An 18,653-nucleotide genomic window follows, 5' to 3' on the forward strand; every position below is an offset into this window, starting at 1 on the left:
CAGGGGGGAAGGAGAAAAAAGAAAAAGGTAAATATTTTCCCAAGGACTCAGCTCCCTGCACCACATCCCTGCAGGATCAGACATGCTTCAGCACCAGCACAAGAGCAGGACGAAGTGTGGCCATAACAAAGTATTTGTGGCTGTGATTCACCTGGTCCTGCTCTCTGCTATCCAAAAGCCTCCTGGATTAAGACCTTTGGGGAAATTAAGCAAACCGCAGGTTTCCCTGTCCTGCCTGGACTTTACTGGAGGCAGACACGGAGCTTCCCAGCCCAGTGGGCTGCATAGGCACCACGCAGGAGCTTCATTTCTCCCATCCTCCTGCTGTCTCATCTTCTTGTCCCTTCGGTTGCGGCTCTCTTCACATGCAGAACTGTCCACCTATCTGCATGTACATCTGCACGCAGTGCAGCTGGGACTCAGCCTCGCTGAAAGCCACTACTGCTATTCATATAATTAATAACCATGACCTTTCTGTACAAGGAGTATCTTTTTCAGTGAATTACAACATATAATGATGTTTGTAGGAAACAAACTGCAGAGTATCTCATGCCGAAGGAAGCCAAAGCTTCCTATTTATGACATGGTGAGATCAATAAATAACTCCATTACAGGCAGATTTGTCATGGCAAATGGCTTCAGCCTGTGGGGTACAAGCTGAAATCCAGCTGAAATCTTTAATGAAATAACGAAAGTCATACTGGTCCCATCGAGGTTCTTGGATGACTTGAATGAGTTTGGGAATGTCGGGCTGCTCCCTGGAGAGGACCTGGTGTCCCTGCCAATACACGTGAGCACTCATTTGGCCCCTACACTGCTGCTCACTTACAGAGTAGGGACAGGAGCTGCGGCGTCACTGTCCTCCCAATATCAGCTTAGTGATGGCAGCATGGCAATACCAACAGCATCACTTCATTTACAAAAAAGAGGAAGGCTGAATGTTTTTGCAGTGTCTTAAAATCCCTTCAAATCCCTCTAGCCCAAGTACTTTCACAGAACAGTGTTTCCTACCTTCTCTTATGGAAAGCTTTTTGTTAATATTTGAGCAATGAAGAAAACACAAGAGCTGTTAGTATCATTTTCCCCTCATGGCAGATTGTCCTCAGGTAAAACAAAACACAATTAAGGTACCAGCAAGGTCAGTTATATTAGACAATCCATATCCTCATAATGCAGATATTTCCTTCAATGTCTGTCACCAGCACCAAATCCCCAACCGCAACAAGATAATTGGCAGCCTCCTTCTAGGGGAAAGACAAAATGGCTTGTGCTGCCACCAAAAACAGCCTGGATTTTGTTTGTGTAAGTGCTGGAGCCCGGGGGTGGTATCGCTCATCTAGCTATATTGCTGGAGATTCATGTATCAAGAACAGGCTTCTGAGGCGGCTTCTGTCTCCCTCCTATTTACCGCTTCTTTAATTACAAACCAGATGTCGGGGGAAGATTTAAAAGTCAACTTTATTTGAAATTCTGAAATATAAAAAACTCGACCACAACAATTTTTTTTGTGGTGGGGAGGGGAAACATGAAGGAGAGAAATGCTCTTTAATCCTTTGCTTATAGTTATTTTCTATTTTATTTTTAACTCTTATTTTTTAAAGTTGTGGTTATTTTTTTCTTTTATTAAGTGGCCAAAGGAATTTGTCTTTTTCTTTCTGCCCCCTCAGCCCCCAGAAGAGTTTTTAGGCTTTTCTCTGAGAACTAGACCTCACCCAAGACCTTCTCCCTCCCAGCCGGGATTGCTCTCATACATTCCTCTTGCTGTTTATGCCCCAAGACTGTTCAGAAACATCAAATGCAGCTGTCCGCTTGCTTAATGACATTTTATTTGGGGACCGTGTTACACCTCCTCTCCAGCGTCCGCGCAGGCTCCTGGGTGTCTGGCAAGGACTGGGGCGGAGGGGGCCGGGAGCTGCCGGTGCCGTGCTCTGGAGCCCCCCCGGCCGTCGGACAGAGCATCCTCCAGAAGGCACCAGGAGCTCTCTGCTCCAACGGGGGAAGGTATCCACAGGAACCCGAAGCCTGTCCTCGCTTTGGAAGGTCCCCAGGAGGTTGATCCAGCCATCACTGAGTCTGATTGCTGAATCTTGATAAGGCTTGACCGGGTCCCGCAGGTTTATTTTAGCAGCGGAGTTATGCACAAGGGTAGCAGTCCCTTCACACGAAACAGGAAGCTTCTGCCAAAAGGGAGGCCGAGCAGCACCATACCACTCGTTTCCCTACACACATCAGCATTCAGCTCCAACCAGAAAGGAAGGAATGGTGTGAGGATGCAAGAAGGAGGAACTCTGTCCTCTTATTCCCACCCCTGCCAGTTTCCCAGGAGTGCCCGTGTTCTTTCCGCTCAGCAGCTGCTGCATGTTTCCACCAGAAGTTTGATTTCCTATTTAGCATGGGATCAACTCTTTGCTTAATCGAAGGTCATCTACGGATGACTCTCATACATAAGCGGCAAATATGTTTTATCAAGTCTAACCTGATTTCATCAGACTGCAAGGAATGCAGCACATGGTCAGGAGCAATGACATCGTTCAGTTTCTTGCTTAGGAAAGCCTTCGCCTTAAATAAAGTTCCCCTGTTGTATGATGCACAGATGGGTTAAGTGCTTCACTCTCAGCTATGTGATGGGACTAATGTAATTTAACAAATCAGTGGGGGAAAAATCCAGCAAATTTCCACAGGATTTGTGTGTGTGTGTGCACAGTATTGTTTAATACCCTTATAAACTAGCTGAATTTTCCAATTATAAAATTTTGGGAAGGAGTAAAAGCTGAAATCAGGAAGACAAACCCATGTAACCATTCTGAAGGCTCAGAAGCTGCGAGAGCTGGGTGTAATGCCAGTCACCAGGGTTAAAGCCACTTGTGAATGCAAGGAGGGAAGGGAAATAATCTACAACGAGCCTGCAAGTGGGAGCCAGGGCACTGGGAACCAGCACTGGGGCAGGGGCAGCCTAGAGGAAACAGCACGGTTATTGAGACAAATGGGTCACAAGGTAGCTGCAACAATTTCAATCCCAAGATAATTTTGCCAGTGTTTTTGTTAAAGATCCGCAGGTGCTGGCACACGCTGCAGCAAGACCAACGATGGGATGATGGGTTCTGCAGTTCTGCATCCCACCTCAGAAACTGGTAATAAACGGGAGGCAGACGGAGAAGGCTATGAGAAGGCTGTGCAGTGAGCGCGGTGTGGAGCGTGGGGCAGACAAACTCTCACCAAATCACGGGGAAGAGCTGAGAAGAGCAGCAGAAGGAGCAGCGGGTGGGGAGGCGGATCAGTGGTTCCACCCCTGTGACTTCGGGAGGGGACACTCTAAGCCACCTCTCCCCAGTCTTCCCGTGACCTCTGGGCCATCTGAGACCCGGCGCACTGAGGGCCTGAGGAAACTCCCTGGCATAAGTCCAGCCTACAGCTTTTACTGGAAAAATGTTTGGAGTCTCAGCAAATGCCCTCAGTGCACCTGCTTTCCAACAGGCGCTTTGCCTCCCGCTGCTCCTACAGAGGAAAAGGCATTGTGGGGTTCCTCACCCCTCAGGACAGAAGCTGAGCTGGACATTCGTACCACTGACTGCTTCTGCAACGTGACAAAAGCAGATGCAGCATTAATGGGAACACTGCTTACAAGAAGAAACTTAAAGAACTATTTACGTATCGCTCGGAGGAACACTATAAAACAGTGGCTCTGTAACCAGAGATCCAGTTATTCAGTGAGAAATGTAGCTGGGAAGTCCCAGTTACAAAGATCAATCCAAGTATTAGGCAAAAATCATGCAGCCAGTCAGTGGAGTGACCTAATTGTGCTGCAGCATGGCTCATCGGACCCAGTTACAGCGGCTTGTACTAACAAAGGGTGATCTCTAGCCCGCAGAGTCCATAATCTAATCTAAAATTCAGTGCAACCATGAAAATGGAGGAAAATGGGAGAGGATAGTAATATAAAACATGATTAAAACTTTGCTAAGCAAATATAACCAGAGCACTTACACAGACAAGCGGTTGAGCATTCAGAGCAGGTGGGGCAAGTTCTGTTCCTGCACGAAGGCTTCAAATCTGTCTTGCCACATCTGGAAAGCCCCTCGACCTCAAGGTGCTGGTTCTCCCTTTCTCCTGGTGCCCTCTGAGTTCTCTCCTCTTCAGGGGACTCTCCCGTGGCCGGGGATGCGTGTCCCTGGCGTGGGATGGAGCGAGGCTTTAGCGTGGTCATGTCCAACAGCACGTCATCCTGTGTGCACGGCGGTCCCGGGGGGGCTCGCCCCGTCCTGCCGCCCGCACCGGGCTCGGCTGCAGGAGGGACCCGAGGGCAGGTGCCGGTAACGCGGGGCGGGGGCTGCTGACCACCCCCTGCCAGGGCACTTCGTTTCCCCACTCGAACCAACAGCGTTTCCAGAAAGGCGCTCAGCAGTTTCACAAACGCAACTACCGCCTTCGCTTCGGGGATGCTCAGGCTGCCGCTCGCCTCGGGGCATCCACCGACGGGCCGGGAATTGCACCGGGGCGGTGGGCGAGGGGATGTTTTGGCGCTTTTGCAGTTGGCTGCACCTCCACTGGGTCTCGCCCCCTCGGGGCACGGGAGGCTGCCCACGGGTGAAGCTGCCAGGGGACCGCAGCCGTCACACAGAGCAGGGATCGAACATTTCGAGCGGCAGAGGCTATCCTGCTCTTGCATTGGGAGCTCACCTTAATGCAAGATCTTTCTGGCTGCTTGTGGGAAAACCCTCGACGTGGCGGTGCTGAAAGACGGAGCAGGCTCCCCGCTCCCGCTCCCCGCCGAGGAACGACACGCAGGGCGGCCCGGCCCGGCCCAGCGGTGGATGAATTCTCCCGGCACCGGCATCTACGACGGATGCTGCTGCCGGCACCGGCCGAGGGGCTGCGGCCGTGCCCCGGCTCAGGCTCTCTCCCTCCTCGGACCCACGCGCCCGGTCCCCACAGCTCACTCGGTCCCGCGAGGCGCCGTTTCCCCCGGCCCCACGAGGCGCAGGGCGCTCCCGGGGACACCCCGCCCGTCCCCTCGGCTCGGCAGCGGGGAGCCCCGGCCCGGCCCGGCCGCCGCCGCCCCCCCGCCGCCAGCGCCGGCCCCAACTCCTCATTGGCCGCCGCCGCCGGGGGGAGGATGACGCCCGGGCGGGACCGGGCGCCGGGGGTATAAAGGCCGGGCGGGCCGGTGCCGCCGCGCTCCCGCCGCCCCGCCCCGCCATGCCGCGCGGCTTCCTCGTCAAGCGCAGCCGGCGCCCCGGCGGCTCCTACCGGGCGCGCCCGCGGGAGCGGCACCCGGACCGGGACCCGCCGCCGCCCCCGCCGCCCGCCGCCGCGGACGGCCCCGCCGCCAGGCAGGGGGCGGAGGACGAGGGGGAAGGCGAGGAGGAGGAGGGCGCCGCCGCCGCCGCTTGCCCCGCGACGTGGCCCGGCGGCAGCGGCCCCGGGCTCGCCCCGCCGGGAGGGCCTCCCGCCTGGGGGTCGGCGGGGCCCTGCAGCGCTGCGGGGCCGCGGGCAGCTCTCTTCGAGCGGTGCCTCAGCTCCCCCGCCTCCGCCGAGTCCTTCCCGCTGGCCGCCTCCTTCCCGCCCGCCGAGAAGCTGCTGCTGCAGCCCCGCACGCCGCTGCCCGCCCCGCCGCCGCCGCCGGTGTCCGCGCTGAAGCGGCCGCCGCGGGCCAAGGCGCCGGCCAAGAAGGCCAAGGCGACGCGGAAGCTGAGCTTCGCCGACGAGGTGACCACCTCGCCCGTGCTGGGGCTGCGCATCAAGGAGGAGGGGCCCGAGAACCGGCCGGGGCCGGGGCCGCCGGCGGGGCGCACGCCGCTGGGCGAGTTCATCTGCCAGCTGTGCAAGGAGCAGTACGCGGACCCGCTGGCGCTGGCCCAGCACCGCTGCTCCCGCATCGTGCGCGTCGAGTACCGCTGCCCCGAGTGCCACAAGATCTTCAGCTGCCCCGCCAACCTGGCCTCGCACCGCCGCTGGCACAAGCCGCGGCCCGGCCCCAGCGCCGACGGCTCCGCTGCGGCCGCCGCCGCCGCCCCGCCGGGCAAGGAGAACAGCCCCGAGCGGCGGCCCCGCGGCCCCGCCGCGCCCCCGCCCCAGCCGCCGCCGCAGCCGCCGCCGCCGCCGCCGCCCCGTCAGCACCGCGGCGGCGCGGACAGCGCCGGCGGCGCCCCGGCCCCCCCCGGCCCCGGCCCCGCTGCCGGCGGCGGCCCCGGCGGGGAGGCGTTCGCCTGCCCCTGCTGCCAGAAGCGGTTCCGACGGCAGGCCTACCTCCGCAAGCACCTGGGCACCCACGGGGCGGCCCGGCCCGCCGCCTACGGCCCGCCCGAGCGCGGGCAGCTCGCCTTCGCCTGCCACCTCTGCGGCGCCCGCTTCCCCTCGGCGGACATCAGGGACAAGCACCGGCTGTGGCACGCCGTGCGGGAGGAGCTGCTGCTGCCGCCGCCGGCCGGGCCCCCCGAGGGCGGCGCGGCGGGCGGCGAGCGGCAGGGCTTCCCCTGCAAGCACTGCCCCGCCACCTTCTTCAGCGCGCCCGGGCTGGCGCGGCACGCCAGCAAGTGCCACCCGCCCGAGAGCAGGCAGGTCCTGCTGCTCCAGGTGCCCGTCCGGCCGGGCTGCTAGGCCGGCGGCCGCCCGCGATGGGATTGCTCCGGGAGCCCGGGCGAGCCGAGCGAGTCCCGTCCACGCTGTAATTCCTATGGAAAGTCGCGGTACTCACGGCTAACGGAGGCGGAGGAGCCGCCCGCGGGGGCCCGGCCGGCGGGCAGCACCGCTCGCCCCCCCTTTCCCCCGCCCCCTCCCCCCCCCCCCCCCCGCTCCGCGCCCGCACGGCGGGAGGCTCAAGCGCCCCGCGCAACGGGCGCGCAGCGCTGCGCGGCCGCCGCCGCAGGCAGCCCGGGAGCTGGGCCCGGCCGGCATCTGCCGGGATGCGGGCGCTGCCGGGGGCGCGGCTGCCGGCCCACCGAGAGTACACCTTCCGTAGCTACTCTCGCGTAGAAGTACAGCTGTATATACGATATTTAAAGAGAGGAATTATTTTTTTCGTGAGAAAAGGAGCCTGATCTAGTGACCTGGTTTGAATAGCCTTAGCCCCCGAGCTTCAACTTTTAAGTTATTGTGAGGTGTTTCGTTTGCTGTACTCTGTACTGAGATAGTCGAGAAGGTAAATGTTCATATGAAGTCAATGTCAAGTCATATAATAGCTAGCAAATCGTATGGGAAATTAATCGTGCTGTCTGCTTAATTAAAATACAAGGTGTTGATCTTCTATAGCTCAGTACGCATCTCCCGCTCACCCCGTGCACCTGTACCCTCGCGGCCAGGCGGTGGGCAAACTGTGCCTCCCCGGCAGCTGCCCCTTCCCAAACCCGCTCCCTCGGCGGCACGGTGGCGCGGCACGGACGGCAGCGAGAGGCGCGGCTGGGTCTCTGGCCGGGCAGCGTGTGGCCCTGCCGTCGCCCCCCGGCCTCCTCGGGCGGCCTCCGAGCCCTCTGCCCCTGAGCCACGCTGCCGGCGCGAGCTCCTCCGGGTCTGCTGAGCAGCTGAAGTGAGAACACGGAACAGTCTTTCGGGGTGTTGCTAAAGCGCAGGCGACAGGCGACCTTCCTCCTCCCTGGCGAGACCTCTACCTTCAGCGGAGCAACCCGCAGTGTGCGTGTTCCCCGGCTTTAACGCTGGCCTGGCCAAACGCTTTGAAATACTGTCGAGTTTACCAGCTACTGACATTTCAGCCGGTATTTATTTATTTATTTATTTATTTATTTCCCCCCCCCCCCACGCACGAGTGCTTGTTTCTAAATGTGATAGCAGATGAGGCCAAAAATAAGGGCAAGCAAATTCAATAAAGGATTTAAACCAAACCTGACGCCTTTCTTGAATTCAGCAGGGCAAAGTGGGTCAGGTCAGCTGGTGATTTCCGAAGAACCGAATTGATCCCAGCTGTAGTCTTTGTTCTAACACTCTCTCTGAAAGGAGCATGCAAAATATTTCAATCTTTTGATTAGCATCCTCTAAAGCAATTATTTCTATAGTTTTATATTTTACTACACGTAACAAAAGACTCACATGTAACACGCCCAGAGGCTGAAGGCAAGTGATAAGTGCTTTATTTTAAATGTGCTTCACGGGCTTTCTCATTTTTACTTCCAGGACCTGGACAAATGAATTAATACCATATAAGCTAAAGCAGCCAAGATTTGCTGCCTGATGAAGGAGGCTAAACTTGCAGCTCACTCTTCTCAGGCCAGAAATGAAGCACATTATTTTAAGTTGCGCATTTTTCCATCATTTGTTGGTAATGGAGGCTTAAGTAAAAAAGTCCGTTTATACAATTAAATGAGTTCTCCCCTGGAGAAGGTCACTATGTTTTTTTAAATCATCAGTCTCCTTTCTCCATTTGTGCAAAGACGAAGGGCTCCAGACCACAGAAACCTGATGATTATTAACTGCTCCTACAATTAGCACTCGAACCACCAGCCTGCAGGAGGGAACGTCCTGCGCTCTGCGTTACCTGCGGGGCTGCGTGTGGTGGTGTATTCACTAGGGCCAGCGAAAAGTTTTCAGTACGGTGTTCTTGGGATGGGCTGGGGAAAAGCTCCTAAGAACTCGTGTGCAGTTTTTGATATGAAAACTAAGCTGTGTATCGCACTTAACTGCTCCACACGTAATAATGTTGTTCTATAAACTGGAGTAAGAATTTAATCACTGAGGTGAATGACTAATATACAAAAGGTGGTAAGAATAATTTTATTGTATTATTAAATAACATGTCTTCTCTTCAACCATTACAAATTTGTAGATACTACATGAATGACAATACATAATTTATCTTTTTATTGTTGCCCATATGATATATTTACACATGCAGTTAGTACCGATGTCATGCTACATTTTGTCAAGAGCATTTTGTTTGCCAGATTCAAAATGTGAGCATTTCATCTTCTGTAGGAAAATATCTCTGGGTGGAACATGTGTACTAATCTGCACTCACAGGGTTGGAATTGTCAGCATCTCAGGCGAGGCTCCTGGAAGATGTTCCCTTTTCTTCTCTAGTACACATCATCAGAGCAGTTAATTTCTATCAGGAAAGTGCCTTTTTTTTTATTTGTGTGTTTTTGTTTTTTTTTGTTTTTTTTTTTTTTTTTTGTTAAATATAAGAAACAAGAATATACATCTAGACCCAGCAGCCTGGTGGTAAAGGCTAAACCCCATGAAACCAGATGGCATTTACTATTGATAACACTTGGAAAAGCAAACATTATAAAAATATTTGGAAGCCAAGCATAAGTAGAATTTCAGCACAGTGATTTTTTTTTTCTGGCATAGATTATGGCATCACCTGCACAGTCATGAAAGGATATGCTGCTTTGTGAAGAAAGAGTCGGTGCTACGAGCAAGTTATTTTGTTTGGACTCTGTAATGCTTGAAAGGCCGTTGAACTGTTTTATTCTTAACATAAATAATCTGTACACATCCTGTGCATTAACATTGTGACATCTGACAAAGACTTTACAAATGCAACTTCAATTTAAAATTGTACATTCATTTTCAAATTGTACATATTTCTTTATTTGTTACAGAGAAAATTGCAATGGGGCACAATAAATATAGTGTAATCAAACTGCAGTCTCCAATTCCATATGTGACTCAAGATCAACCAGAGTTAAAAATGACTACCGTTAAGATATTGTAATCGCCCAGGAAGGTAAAAGGTGCAGAGGACAAACTGAACTGCAAAAAAAAAAAAAAAAAGAAAAAAAAAAGAAAAAAAAAGCAGCCTGGAGTTTGATAAAAAAATCCAAACCCTAAAATATTAAAGTAAAATTCCAGTGTCACTGTTTAAAATAAACATACACAACAGGGGTATGCAGGGGATGGGCACACACACATCAGGGATGTTATCCTCTAACGGAAAGCGGTGGGTGAGTCGCTGCGGGAGGGGTGGCGGATCGCTGCTCACCAGAAAGCTGCAGGCATCTCGCCACTTAGGACTTGTTGGCTGAGCCAGAGGAGCGGCGCAGTTTCATGGACATGCGGCTCTTGCTAGTCCGAGGAGACATTGGAGAGGCTAAGTCTGTTCCATCCACCTGTGCTGGTGCTGCTGCTGGAGTTTCTCCCGGCTGGGTCTCTGGGCAGAAGCCTGCAGAGGACAGCAAGAACCAGACGAGTCAGTGCTGCCTCCTGCACTGGCAGCACGGGATCTATTCACAAGGGGCAGTGAGGAATTTCAGTGCTGCTGCCACTCCCACAGCATCTCCTAGCCCTTTACCAGCTGTGGGTGATGGTACTGCATTTGGAGCTAGCAACTGCCACAAATCCACCTCTAGAGAAAAGACGATGCCAGAAGCCACTGAGCTACAGGGCTGCAGAACCCCCTCGCTCTTGGCAATTGAGGCAGCACTGAAGTGGGTGACGTTGTCCCGCTAACCGGGAGAACGAACACCTCCAGTTCCCTCGCAGGGACGGGGAGTCGTTATTCAAACCACAACCCAGAAGAATTCAGTCTTTAATGAGAACATGAAGGTTAACAGCTCGTTGCGCATGAAGGGAGCTCTAGGGATGCAGCTGAAGAGGTGGAGTGAATCGGGGGCCAACTGGGAGAGCAAAACATCTTCTCCCATCCCAACTTCAAAAGGCAAAATTCCTACAGGGCCCACAAGGCAGAAGCTTGAACAGATCATAGTAACTGAATGCACTATACATTCACGTTTCTTTGTAAAAGGAACAAGATGAATTTGAGATAACGGTACAGAGTTCAGTAGCCCAAGCGCCCAGAGCTTCGCTCCAGTGGGCCCCGAGTCCTCACTGCAAGGGGACAAGGCTCTTCCTTACAAGCAGCCCGTCTCCAAATCTTCTTCCATAGAGATACAAAAGGAGAAAATTACGTTCTCCTTTCCATGTACAGAAAATTAGCACTATGAACTCACATGCACAAAACTGAACTGCATTTTAATTAGCCATTTACAGAGAGTGACAGCCTGATTGAACTCAACTACCTCAGTTGCCACTGATCGCTGCTGACCCGTGTAAATTACGGACAGAAGCTTAGTCCTGCAGAAGTCAATGGGGAAACCCCTGCTGGCTTCAGTAAGCCAGAAATCACTTGCTATTTCTTCCACATCATGGTATTACTGGTAATTCTTTAAAATAATAATGCAATAATCAGAACTGAAGATCTCTCTCCCTCGGTATATATTTCATATATAAGGGGTGCAAAACCCATTCAAAACTGATCATGATTTATTTTAAAAGACTCTTCTAAAACCTAATGAGGTCATCAGGTAAGAAATCTAAGACTACGTTTAAAACATATTGTGATAAATCCCTGTGATTTAGCGACCTGGCTGTCCTCCTTGCCTGGTCCATCACCTGCCTGCTCCAGAGGGATGGCACGGTACTTTCTATCTTTTTCAAACTGACACGACCCATCGAAGTGACAGGGAGGAGAAAGGGCTGTTATTTGTTCCCCAGCTGGTGACAGTAATTCTGTTCATGAACTAGGTACTTCATTGCCAAACAATCTGGAAAAGCATGATAATGCCTGACTCACTGTGCCTTATAGAAAAAGGCAGGCAGGGAAACATGCACTCTCATTTTCTGAAATTCTATCTTGTTCTAATTTTACAAGGAATTAAAGCATTTCAAATGGTGGAAATTAGAGAACAGAAAATAACCGTTGTTGTTTTGCACAGCATACCATTCACAGCTAGCGTGAAAGACCTTCCGTTTCAAGCCTTTGCCCTTTACCTTGATGTGGCCAATGTTTTCTAGTGGAGGTTTTGGAAGGAGAAGAAATATCACAGCATTTCTTTCTTTGTTGAGAATGAAGAAGTGATGAGGAAGGAGGAGTGGAAAGAAGTGAGGAAGGGGAAGGAGAAAAGATAAAAGATAACAGGTGTGAGACATGAGACACGAACCGCAGAGATTGAAGGGTATTAACAGATGAGCACAGAAAACGGAATTTCGAATTTCTTTATGCAATTGCTGCTCATGCTACAGGTTAAAGAGAGTGATGAGTTAGTTATGTGCAATGAAGCAACAGCTCTGAAATCCGGCATCATACTTACCAACTAAGCATTACAAGAAAAAAAAGGAAGAGAAAGAGAAAGAAAAGAATTCTATAACATTATCCAGATCCAGCAACCTTATTCATAGCAACTGAGATACATCCTAAACATTGTCTGAAGTGCTTGCTTAAAGTCTGTGAAAACAGTTAAATACTCACACACATACACAAAATTGAGAAGGAAAAACAAATGGCAATTTGTGATATATGGCTTCTGCTCCCCAGCTGTTGCACAGCATTAAGTATGCTAAAATTATAGCCAGTCTCAACATGAGACTCCTGAAATCACGCAAGCAAGAAAACCCAGAGTATTTAAGCTAGTTAGTCTGCATCGAAGGGTCAAACCCTAGCGTGAAATTTTATCATGGGTGGATAAAGAAAACCTTACAACCCCTCGTTATTACAATTAAGGTATTATTCCGGTCGTATCTTAATTTTTTCTTTTCTAATTCCTGCAGACAGAAGCACAGATTCATATATAATCCCATTTTTTTTAAGAAACTGACTTAGAGCTATTGAAGAACAGAAGTCATATAAAGTGATTTTCACATCTGAACATATCACATCAGAAGAGTGAAGAATAATGGCACTTAAAATATATTTAAAGTCTGACAGCAATCAACAGACTAATTAGTAACTAAATTTATTTGGATTTTAGTTAAGCATATCTATCTATATATATATACACACATACGCACATACACACGTAGATATTAAATGTGGTATATAGAAATTTTGTAGGTTTTGTTTCTCCTTCACAGTTTTAAAATCTTCAGTGTAAAATGTTATTAACGTTATCTCTCTATGCAATGAAATACTTAGTTATCCAAAATATAAAAACAGGGTTATATGTGAAAGCTTTATTGAAAATTGACCTAGAACCAGAAAGTTCTATAAAATAAACAAAATAGATATGTTAGAATTTTCAAGAGGTTGAAAAATGTCATGAAGTGATCCATATTTTTCATCTCTTAGGCTTGGCAAGTGACAAATACCATAGCCTGATGAGCTATGATATTTTAGGGCCATAATGTAAAGACGTTTCAATTGCTTCTGAACAAGGAGGTGGATCAACAAAGTTGAAACGCGACATTTTCACACTCCATTTGAAAATTTTAGGGTCTTCTAGTAGTACTATGTTGGTTATTTGACTCAGAAATTAACTATTTAAATGTAAGATAGAATCCTAACTACACACAGACATGAGTTAGAAGCGAGGTGAGGTGAAGGAATATGGAGGTATCCTAACACATGTTGCCATGACTCATCTCTCTTGCCAGTTCTGACTTTCAAAGAGGTGAAAAATTCACCAAGCAGAAGCCTGACAGGGTGCTGACGTTAGGACAGGGTGCTGCATGGTAAGGCTACTCAGTGCGTCTGGCTTTATCACACCTTGTTGTTTGGATCAAGAGTTTCCTGAGTGCCATCTCTGAGAATGACCACAGAGGAAAATATCATTTGTGCATGCTGGTAAATTTTGACGGTCTTTTAAGACACTTCAGCACCCCTAATCTGACCCCCGAGCAAGAGGGCAGTAATTTTTTGTACAGCTTATACCCTTCACCACTCTTACAAATTCCAGTCCAAATCTGGCCAAATCCAGGGTCAATTAAGTCTCTCACTAATCCTGGGAAGAGGAAAGGAAGCACGAAGCAGATGCAGAGAGAAAGATTGCAAAAGCAGCTGCAAAGGAAGATGAGAAAGATGAGGAGGAGATGGTCTAAAGACCTGGGAAACTGGAACTGGGTAGAAGAGAAAGAACCAAGAGCCAGACATAAGAAAGAACCCAGAAAAAAATATTAAGTTTATGGCCAAAGAGCGGCAGAGCCCATGTCCAGTGCAGAATGCTCTTCAGAACCTGGCTGAAAACATGAGTGTTGGGTAAACCTATTCCTCTCTGTCAACTAGTACCTGAAACCCACTGGCAAAATTCCCAGTTCTTCCACTAGTGGAGATTCAGGCAGAGGCAAGACAGTTTACCATTACTACCAATTCTTGCCCTATCTCAGCCTGCAGGAGGTGGTGGTTGCAGTTTTGCTTCTGAATTATGTGGCTGTTACAGAATTTCTCTTTTGCTCTATGCCTTAAAACAAAAAAATGGAAGGAACTACACAAGACAATAAATTAATGAAGTCAAACATTCAAAAACTAGGAAATGCACTGGATGCTTTTTAATTGGACAGTCATTCTCTATTTTTTCAGTGGATCCATTTCTTCGAATGTAGAAAGTTGACATGTTTGGGTTTCTAGCAGGCCACACTGAATTTACTGCCTCAAAGTGCCGAGGATCCTCAGCTTACTATCACCCAAATGGCTGACTTAAGGTCAGTTTAGAAATGCACAGGGTTTCAGTAAGTTTTAAGGTTTTGGTCTGATTTGGAATGAAAAAAAGTTCTTCCTAAGTTTGGCCTGGAGAAGGGATAATGAGAAACTCTTCCCAGCCCTGCCAGACACACAGCCCTCATTTCTGTATTGCAGTTTCACTTCCAATCACAAATTTCAACCACCACCATCAACAAGAGTTGCTTAGACCCTTCTACAGTGAGGAAAGCACCATCATTCTCATCCGTGAAGGGGTGATGCAGGGCCAAAAGATTCTCAGTTCAAAGTCACACAGCAAGCAAGCAGCAGAAGAGATTAAGATGCAGGCTGTTGAGTTTTGCTTGTGCAAGGCAGAAGTGTCGTTACCTCTACATTCCCCTGCCTCTACGATGTCATCCCCACTTACTCTGGGAGTGGGGCAGAACGGTACCGAACACAGGCTTGAAAATATAGGAATGATGTGTTTTCTATCACAAGGAAGATACTACGACTAATGTAGAGAGGCCTCTTTACAAGGTTTACTGTACTGAGCTGTATTTTTAGTAGGATAAGAGGGAATTTAAGAAGATAGAGAAAAAACAAATCAAGATATCAGTACATTTTAAAGCTCAGAATCTTAGCATCATGGGGTCAATAAGCCCTTCAATATCATTGAGCTTACCACTGACAGTTCCTTCAACCTGTTCTAGTATCACAGAAGTCTGGTTTGCTCAATAGCTGTGTAAGAGGAGCTACTTTATTTAACAGAGTATTTGCAGTTACTCAATTTAACAGAGTCAGCACAAAGTAAAAAAAAACCAGAGGAAACTGAATTACATTCTGTAATTAAGTGCAGGTAGATCTAATTTTTTTTTTTTTTTAAATGTACACATTCACTATACTAGTCAGGTTCCTAAACATGGGAAGGTGGACTCGTCAGGTATTTTGATGGGGCAAACTAAGTGTCTAGATAAAACAGCAGCAGCCACAATCACACTGTATTGAAGAGCAACCACTGTAAATAAGGAAATGGCTTTTGCTGAGGGCTGAGCCTTTGATAAAATATGTTGATCTGAGGAAACAGAGTTTGTTATCAAATGGCATGTCCTCTATTTGCTCTGATTATCATAGCTCAAATGAAAAAAGTGGCATGCTGAAACCAGCCCACAGGATCATAACAACAACAACAACAACAAAATTACAACACCTGGTGATGGGCTGCAGCAGCTTCACAGTTTCTACAGGTCTCTCTTAGAAGAAGAAAATGTATATAATATTTTATAAAAATTAAACATATTCAGCAATTCTAATCTTGGAGATCATGATCTAATTAAAGAATCAAGTCTATAATATGTAAAATGTGGACATTTTTTCTAGTTTCTTCTGGTTAATTATTTTTCATAAAAAAAAACCCAACCCAGACATAAATGAAATATTTTGTATTTAGAAAAATAATTGTGATGTGTTTCTAGAAGCGGTGACATGGACATGTCTGGCAGGGAGCCTGCAAGGTTTTGTCTGAGCCATCTTGGGGGTGATGAATGTGTGTGGATGCCCAGGCAGGACTCCAGTGCCACTCCTGTGTGCAGTCCTGGCACAATTCAGAGTCCCATACCTATCTTTCAAGAAATCTGCCTGTTGTAGGCACCCTGGAAACTCAGGGTGTCTATTTCCTTAATAGCACACCTGGTGGACTCTTCCTTCGGCTCACAGTCCGTCATAAGTCCTGGGTCATTGGTAGCCACCTTGCTCACAGGTCTGCCTTTGCTAGAACTGGAAACCAGCGGTTTCCAGGCTAACCCCAAGCCCCAGGGGTAACCTTTTTGGCAGATGACTGCAGTGTTAATTTCTACCTGCCTCAGGCCTTGGAATCTGTGCCCGCCAGAGTCAGCCTGGAGGCAGATGGTGTGGTGCTACTCCAGGCACCCTGTTCTGGAGCTGAGTCTCAGGAGCCCCAGACCAAGCAGGGCCCGGCCGCAGGCTGCGAGCGGGACTGCCGGAGCGTCCCCAGCCTCCCTGGGCTGACATGAAAGCTCAGAGTCCGGCAGATCTGGGGGCAAGTCGTTTGATGCTGGGTCACACCGTGCTGCACGTGCATCCGAGGAAGCTCCCGGCAGCCCCTGACACCGCGGCGGTGGGCAGGGCCCCTGCACAGCGCAAGGTGCAGAACGAACAATGGGACCCTCGGGAGAGGACACCGTGTTTCGTGGCACGTAAACACACACACGCATACATGCAGATCAGAAGATCCTATTAATGAGATTCCTGCAGAAATTATTACATTTGATAGGAAGGTTAAGTCTAAAACAAAGTTTCTAAAAATCATAATCTTTTTCCAGATCATGTTAGAGACTACCAAGTGCGAGTAGGATAATTTTTAAAGGAAGACAGCAGCTGCTGCTGTAGAGCAGTGTTCTCCAATGCACCAAACTAAAACAGAAAAGCAGCTTTGCTTCACCCCAAAAGAATGAACTAGAGGAAGTGGGCAGAATGATTTAGCCTGCAATGAGATTTCCAAAAGTGAACAGGCAGAACTGATACAAGTGCTTTAGAATACAGAATATATACTAGTCATACAAAAGTGTCTGGTGTTGAATACTTACTGAGTGCATTAGGCAGGAAATGTGGCAAGGACTGGTACCCCTGGTTAATGTTTTTAATGTTTCTAGTTACACATTTCTCCTACTCAAATGTTTTTATACATTAAATTATGTCACTATATTTTTAATACTGATTTAATTATTTTAAATAACTTTAAATTTTGCTTCCCTCTGGTCTTGACTATTTGCACTAGCATAACTACACCACTTATTATACTTTGAAACCACCTAATTTCTATTTATGGTTTATACTTTCAAGCAAAGGAGTCTCAATGTTTTAACATCTCTCAGTCATTCTTTCAGTAGTCCTATCACAACTCCTCTGCAATTTTAGAATTTATTTCTGCATATTTTTGCAATTGAGAAACAAATTTTGAGGTAATGACTTGCCAAATTACTCTTACAAAATTTATTTTATTTAGATTTACAGCTTTTCCACAGAAGCGTTTTGATTTATTTGTCATTAAATAAAGGTTTCTGAACAAGGAATTTCAAGTGTTACACATTCTTCTTCTCCTTCTCTCCTATGTTATCACTGCAGAATGTCTTACAACATCAATGAAAGACAGTACAGGGTACAAAACACACCACTGCCATCCAGTACTACTTGTTCATGCTGAGAAACAAAGGTCAACACAATAAAGTGTTACTCATTCAACAACTGTCTCTATCATTAGTTACCTTAATCCCAGAACCAGTGTTAGTGCTTCATGCAGACCTGAGGTTAGTAAAAGACTAAAACTTTAAGAAGATGTAGTGGTCATTTCTCAATCAGTGTGAAATTCTTTTTAGTGTGAACAAGGGCAACAAGGAAAGTTTGCATACAATTTGGTTACAAGCTTAGTGCTCTAGTAAAAGTAAGAGGAACAAAGGGGATTTTTGGACACTTTGTCTTACCTTCAGATAAACAGAACTGATATTTAATGATCTAAAAAGAGGGGAAATAAAATAATGAAATAATCATAAGGAGTTCAAGAAATTTCAGAACAGGAAGGCCTTGAGTTACTCATTATCTTTTACCGATTTTCTCATTAGTAACTGAAAATGCAGTATCCTCTTATAAAACAGGGATTTTACTGGAAAGCAAAAATGACCTTAAAACCAACTTTGCAGCTAATAACCTGGAAACAAAGTTGATGATTGCGAGACTCTCCGCTTTCCAATTTAGAACTTTATATTCTAGAAATGTAGTGAGCCTTAAAACTTTCTTATGAGGAAAGTGTACTTAAAGAAGGTATCTACCTGAAGTAGCCTAGATGAAGGAGTACCAACACTTCCATGGAGACTTTATACAGGCGAACGTGATTAAATTCACTGTAAAAATACAGGGTCTGGTTGCTATATTAAAGCAGCTTGCCAAATCTTCATACCAGGTGTTGGCTTATGATGCCAAGCAACAGAATGAAGATTTAAAGACAACTTTGCCCAGGTTCTCAAATATGTATATCTAATGTCTCCGACTAATGGTAACTTTTAATGTGCATTTTTAGTCTTTATAAGTAAGGATACTGCATTTCAAGTAAGACTGTATAAAAACAGTTCTTTACTGTACTTCTTACCTGTCTCTGAGGGCAAATGGTGGTAAGGTGCTGGACAGAAAACCTGAGCAGCAAAATCCTCAAATGTTGTAGGTTCTAGATGATGTTGAACAATTGTTTGCAGGTATCGTGCTCTCTCCTCGTAACTGGTTTGGCCAAGAATTAAGGATGAAT

At 48.1% G+C, this 18,653-nt stretch overlaps 3 protein-coding genes across 22 annotated transcripts in view; 1 reads left to right on the forward strand and 2 right to left on the reverse strand.

Annotated features, from left to right (window-relative positions):
* The window catches only part of LOC116965741 (proline-rich receptor-like protein kinase PERK10), a 28,527-nt gene extending 23,861 nt beyond the window's left edge, over nt 1-4,666 (reverse strand). For all 5 annotated transcript variants that reach the window (XM_033010332.2, XM_033010330.2, XM_033010329.2 and 2 more), the window contains exon 1: nt 3,985-4,666. In XM_033010332.2, the coding sequence (XP_032866223.2) occupies nt 3,985-4,666 (682 nt within the window). The remainder of the gene's footprint in view (nt 1-3,984) is intronic.
* Nucleotides 4,667-5,146: 480 nt separating this feature from the next.
* Nucleotides 5,147-9,128, forward strand: INSM2 (INSM transcriptional repressor 2). The gene is made up of 2 exons (XM_042790971.1): nt 5,147-6,057; nt 6,124-9,128. Exons 1-2 carry the CDS (start codon nt 5,197-5,199, stop codon nt 6,595-6,597), a joined length of 1,335 nt encoding a protein of 444 aa, XP_042646905.1. The 5' UTR covers nt 5,147-5,196; the 3' UTR covers nt 6,598-9,128.
* A 266-nt stretch (nt 9,129-9,394) lies between these two features.
* Nucleotides 9,395-18,653, reverse strand: part of RALGAPA1 (Ral GTPase activating protein catalytic subunit alpha 1) — a 133,451-nt gene continuing 124,192 nt past the window's right edge. For 7 of the 16 annotated variants that reach the window (XM_042791125.1, XM_042791124.1, XM_042791121.1 and 4 more), the window contains 3 exons: nt 18,501-18,625; nt 11,672-11,786; nt 9,395-10,114 (listed from right to left, as the gene is read on the reverse strand). In XM_042791125.1, coding sequence (XP_042647059.1) covers nt 10,018-10,114; nt 11,672-11,786; nt 18,501-18,625 — 337 coding nt within the window. In that variant the 3' untranslated portion in view covers nt 9,395-10,017. Of the gene's footprint in view, nt 10,115-11,671; nt 11,787-12,041; nt 12,045-17,838; nt 17,870-18,043; nt 18,047-18,500; nt 18,626-18,653 lie in introns of all 16 variants that reach the window. The other 9 variants (XM_042791122.1, XM_042791119.1, XM_042791111.1 and 6 more) reach the window with 5 other exon arrangements.

This window comes from Tyto alba, unplaced genomic scaffold (assembly GCF_018691265.1).
Source record: "Tyto alba isolate M040663 unplaced genomic scaffold, T.alba_DEE_v4.0 Super-Scaffold_18, whole genome shotgun sequence".
NCBI classification, from domain to species: Eukaryota; Metazoa; Chordata; class Aves; order Strigiformes; family Tytonidae; genus Tyto; species Tyto alba.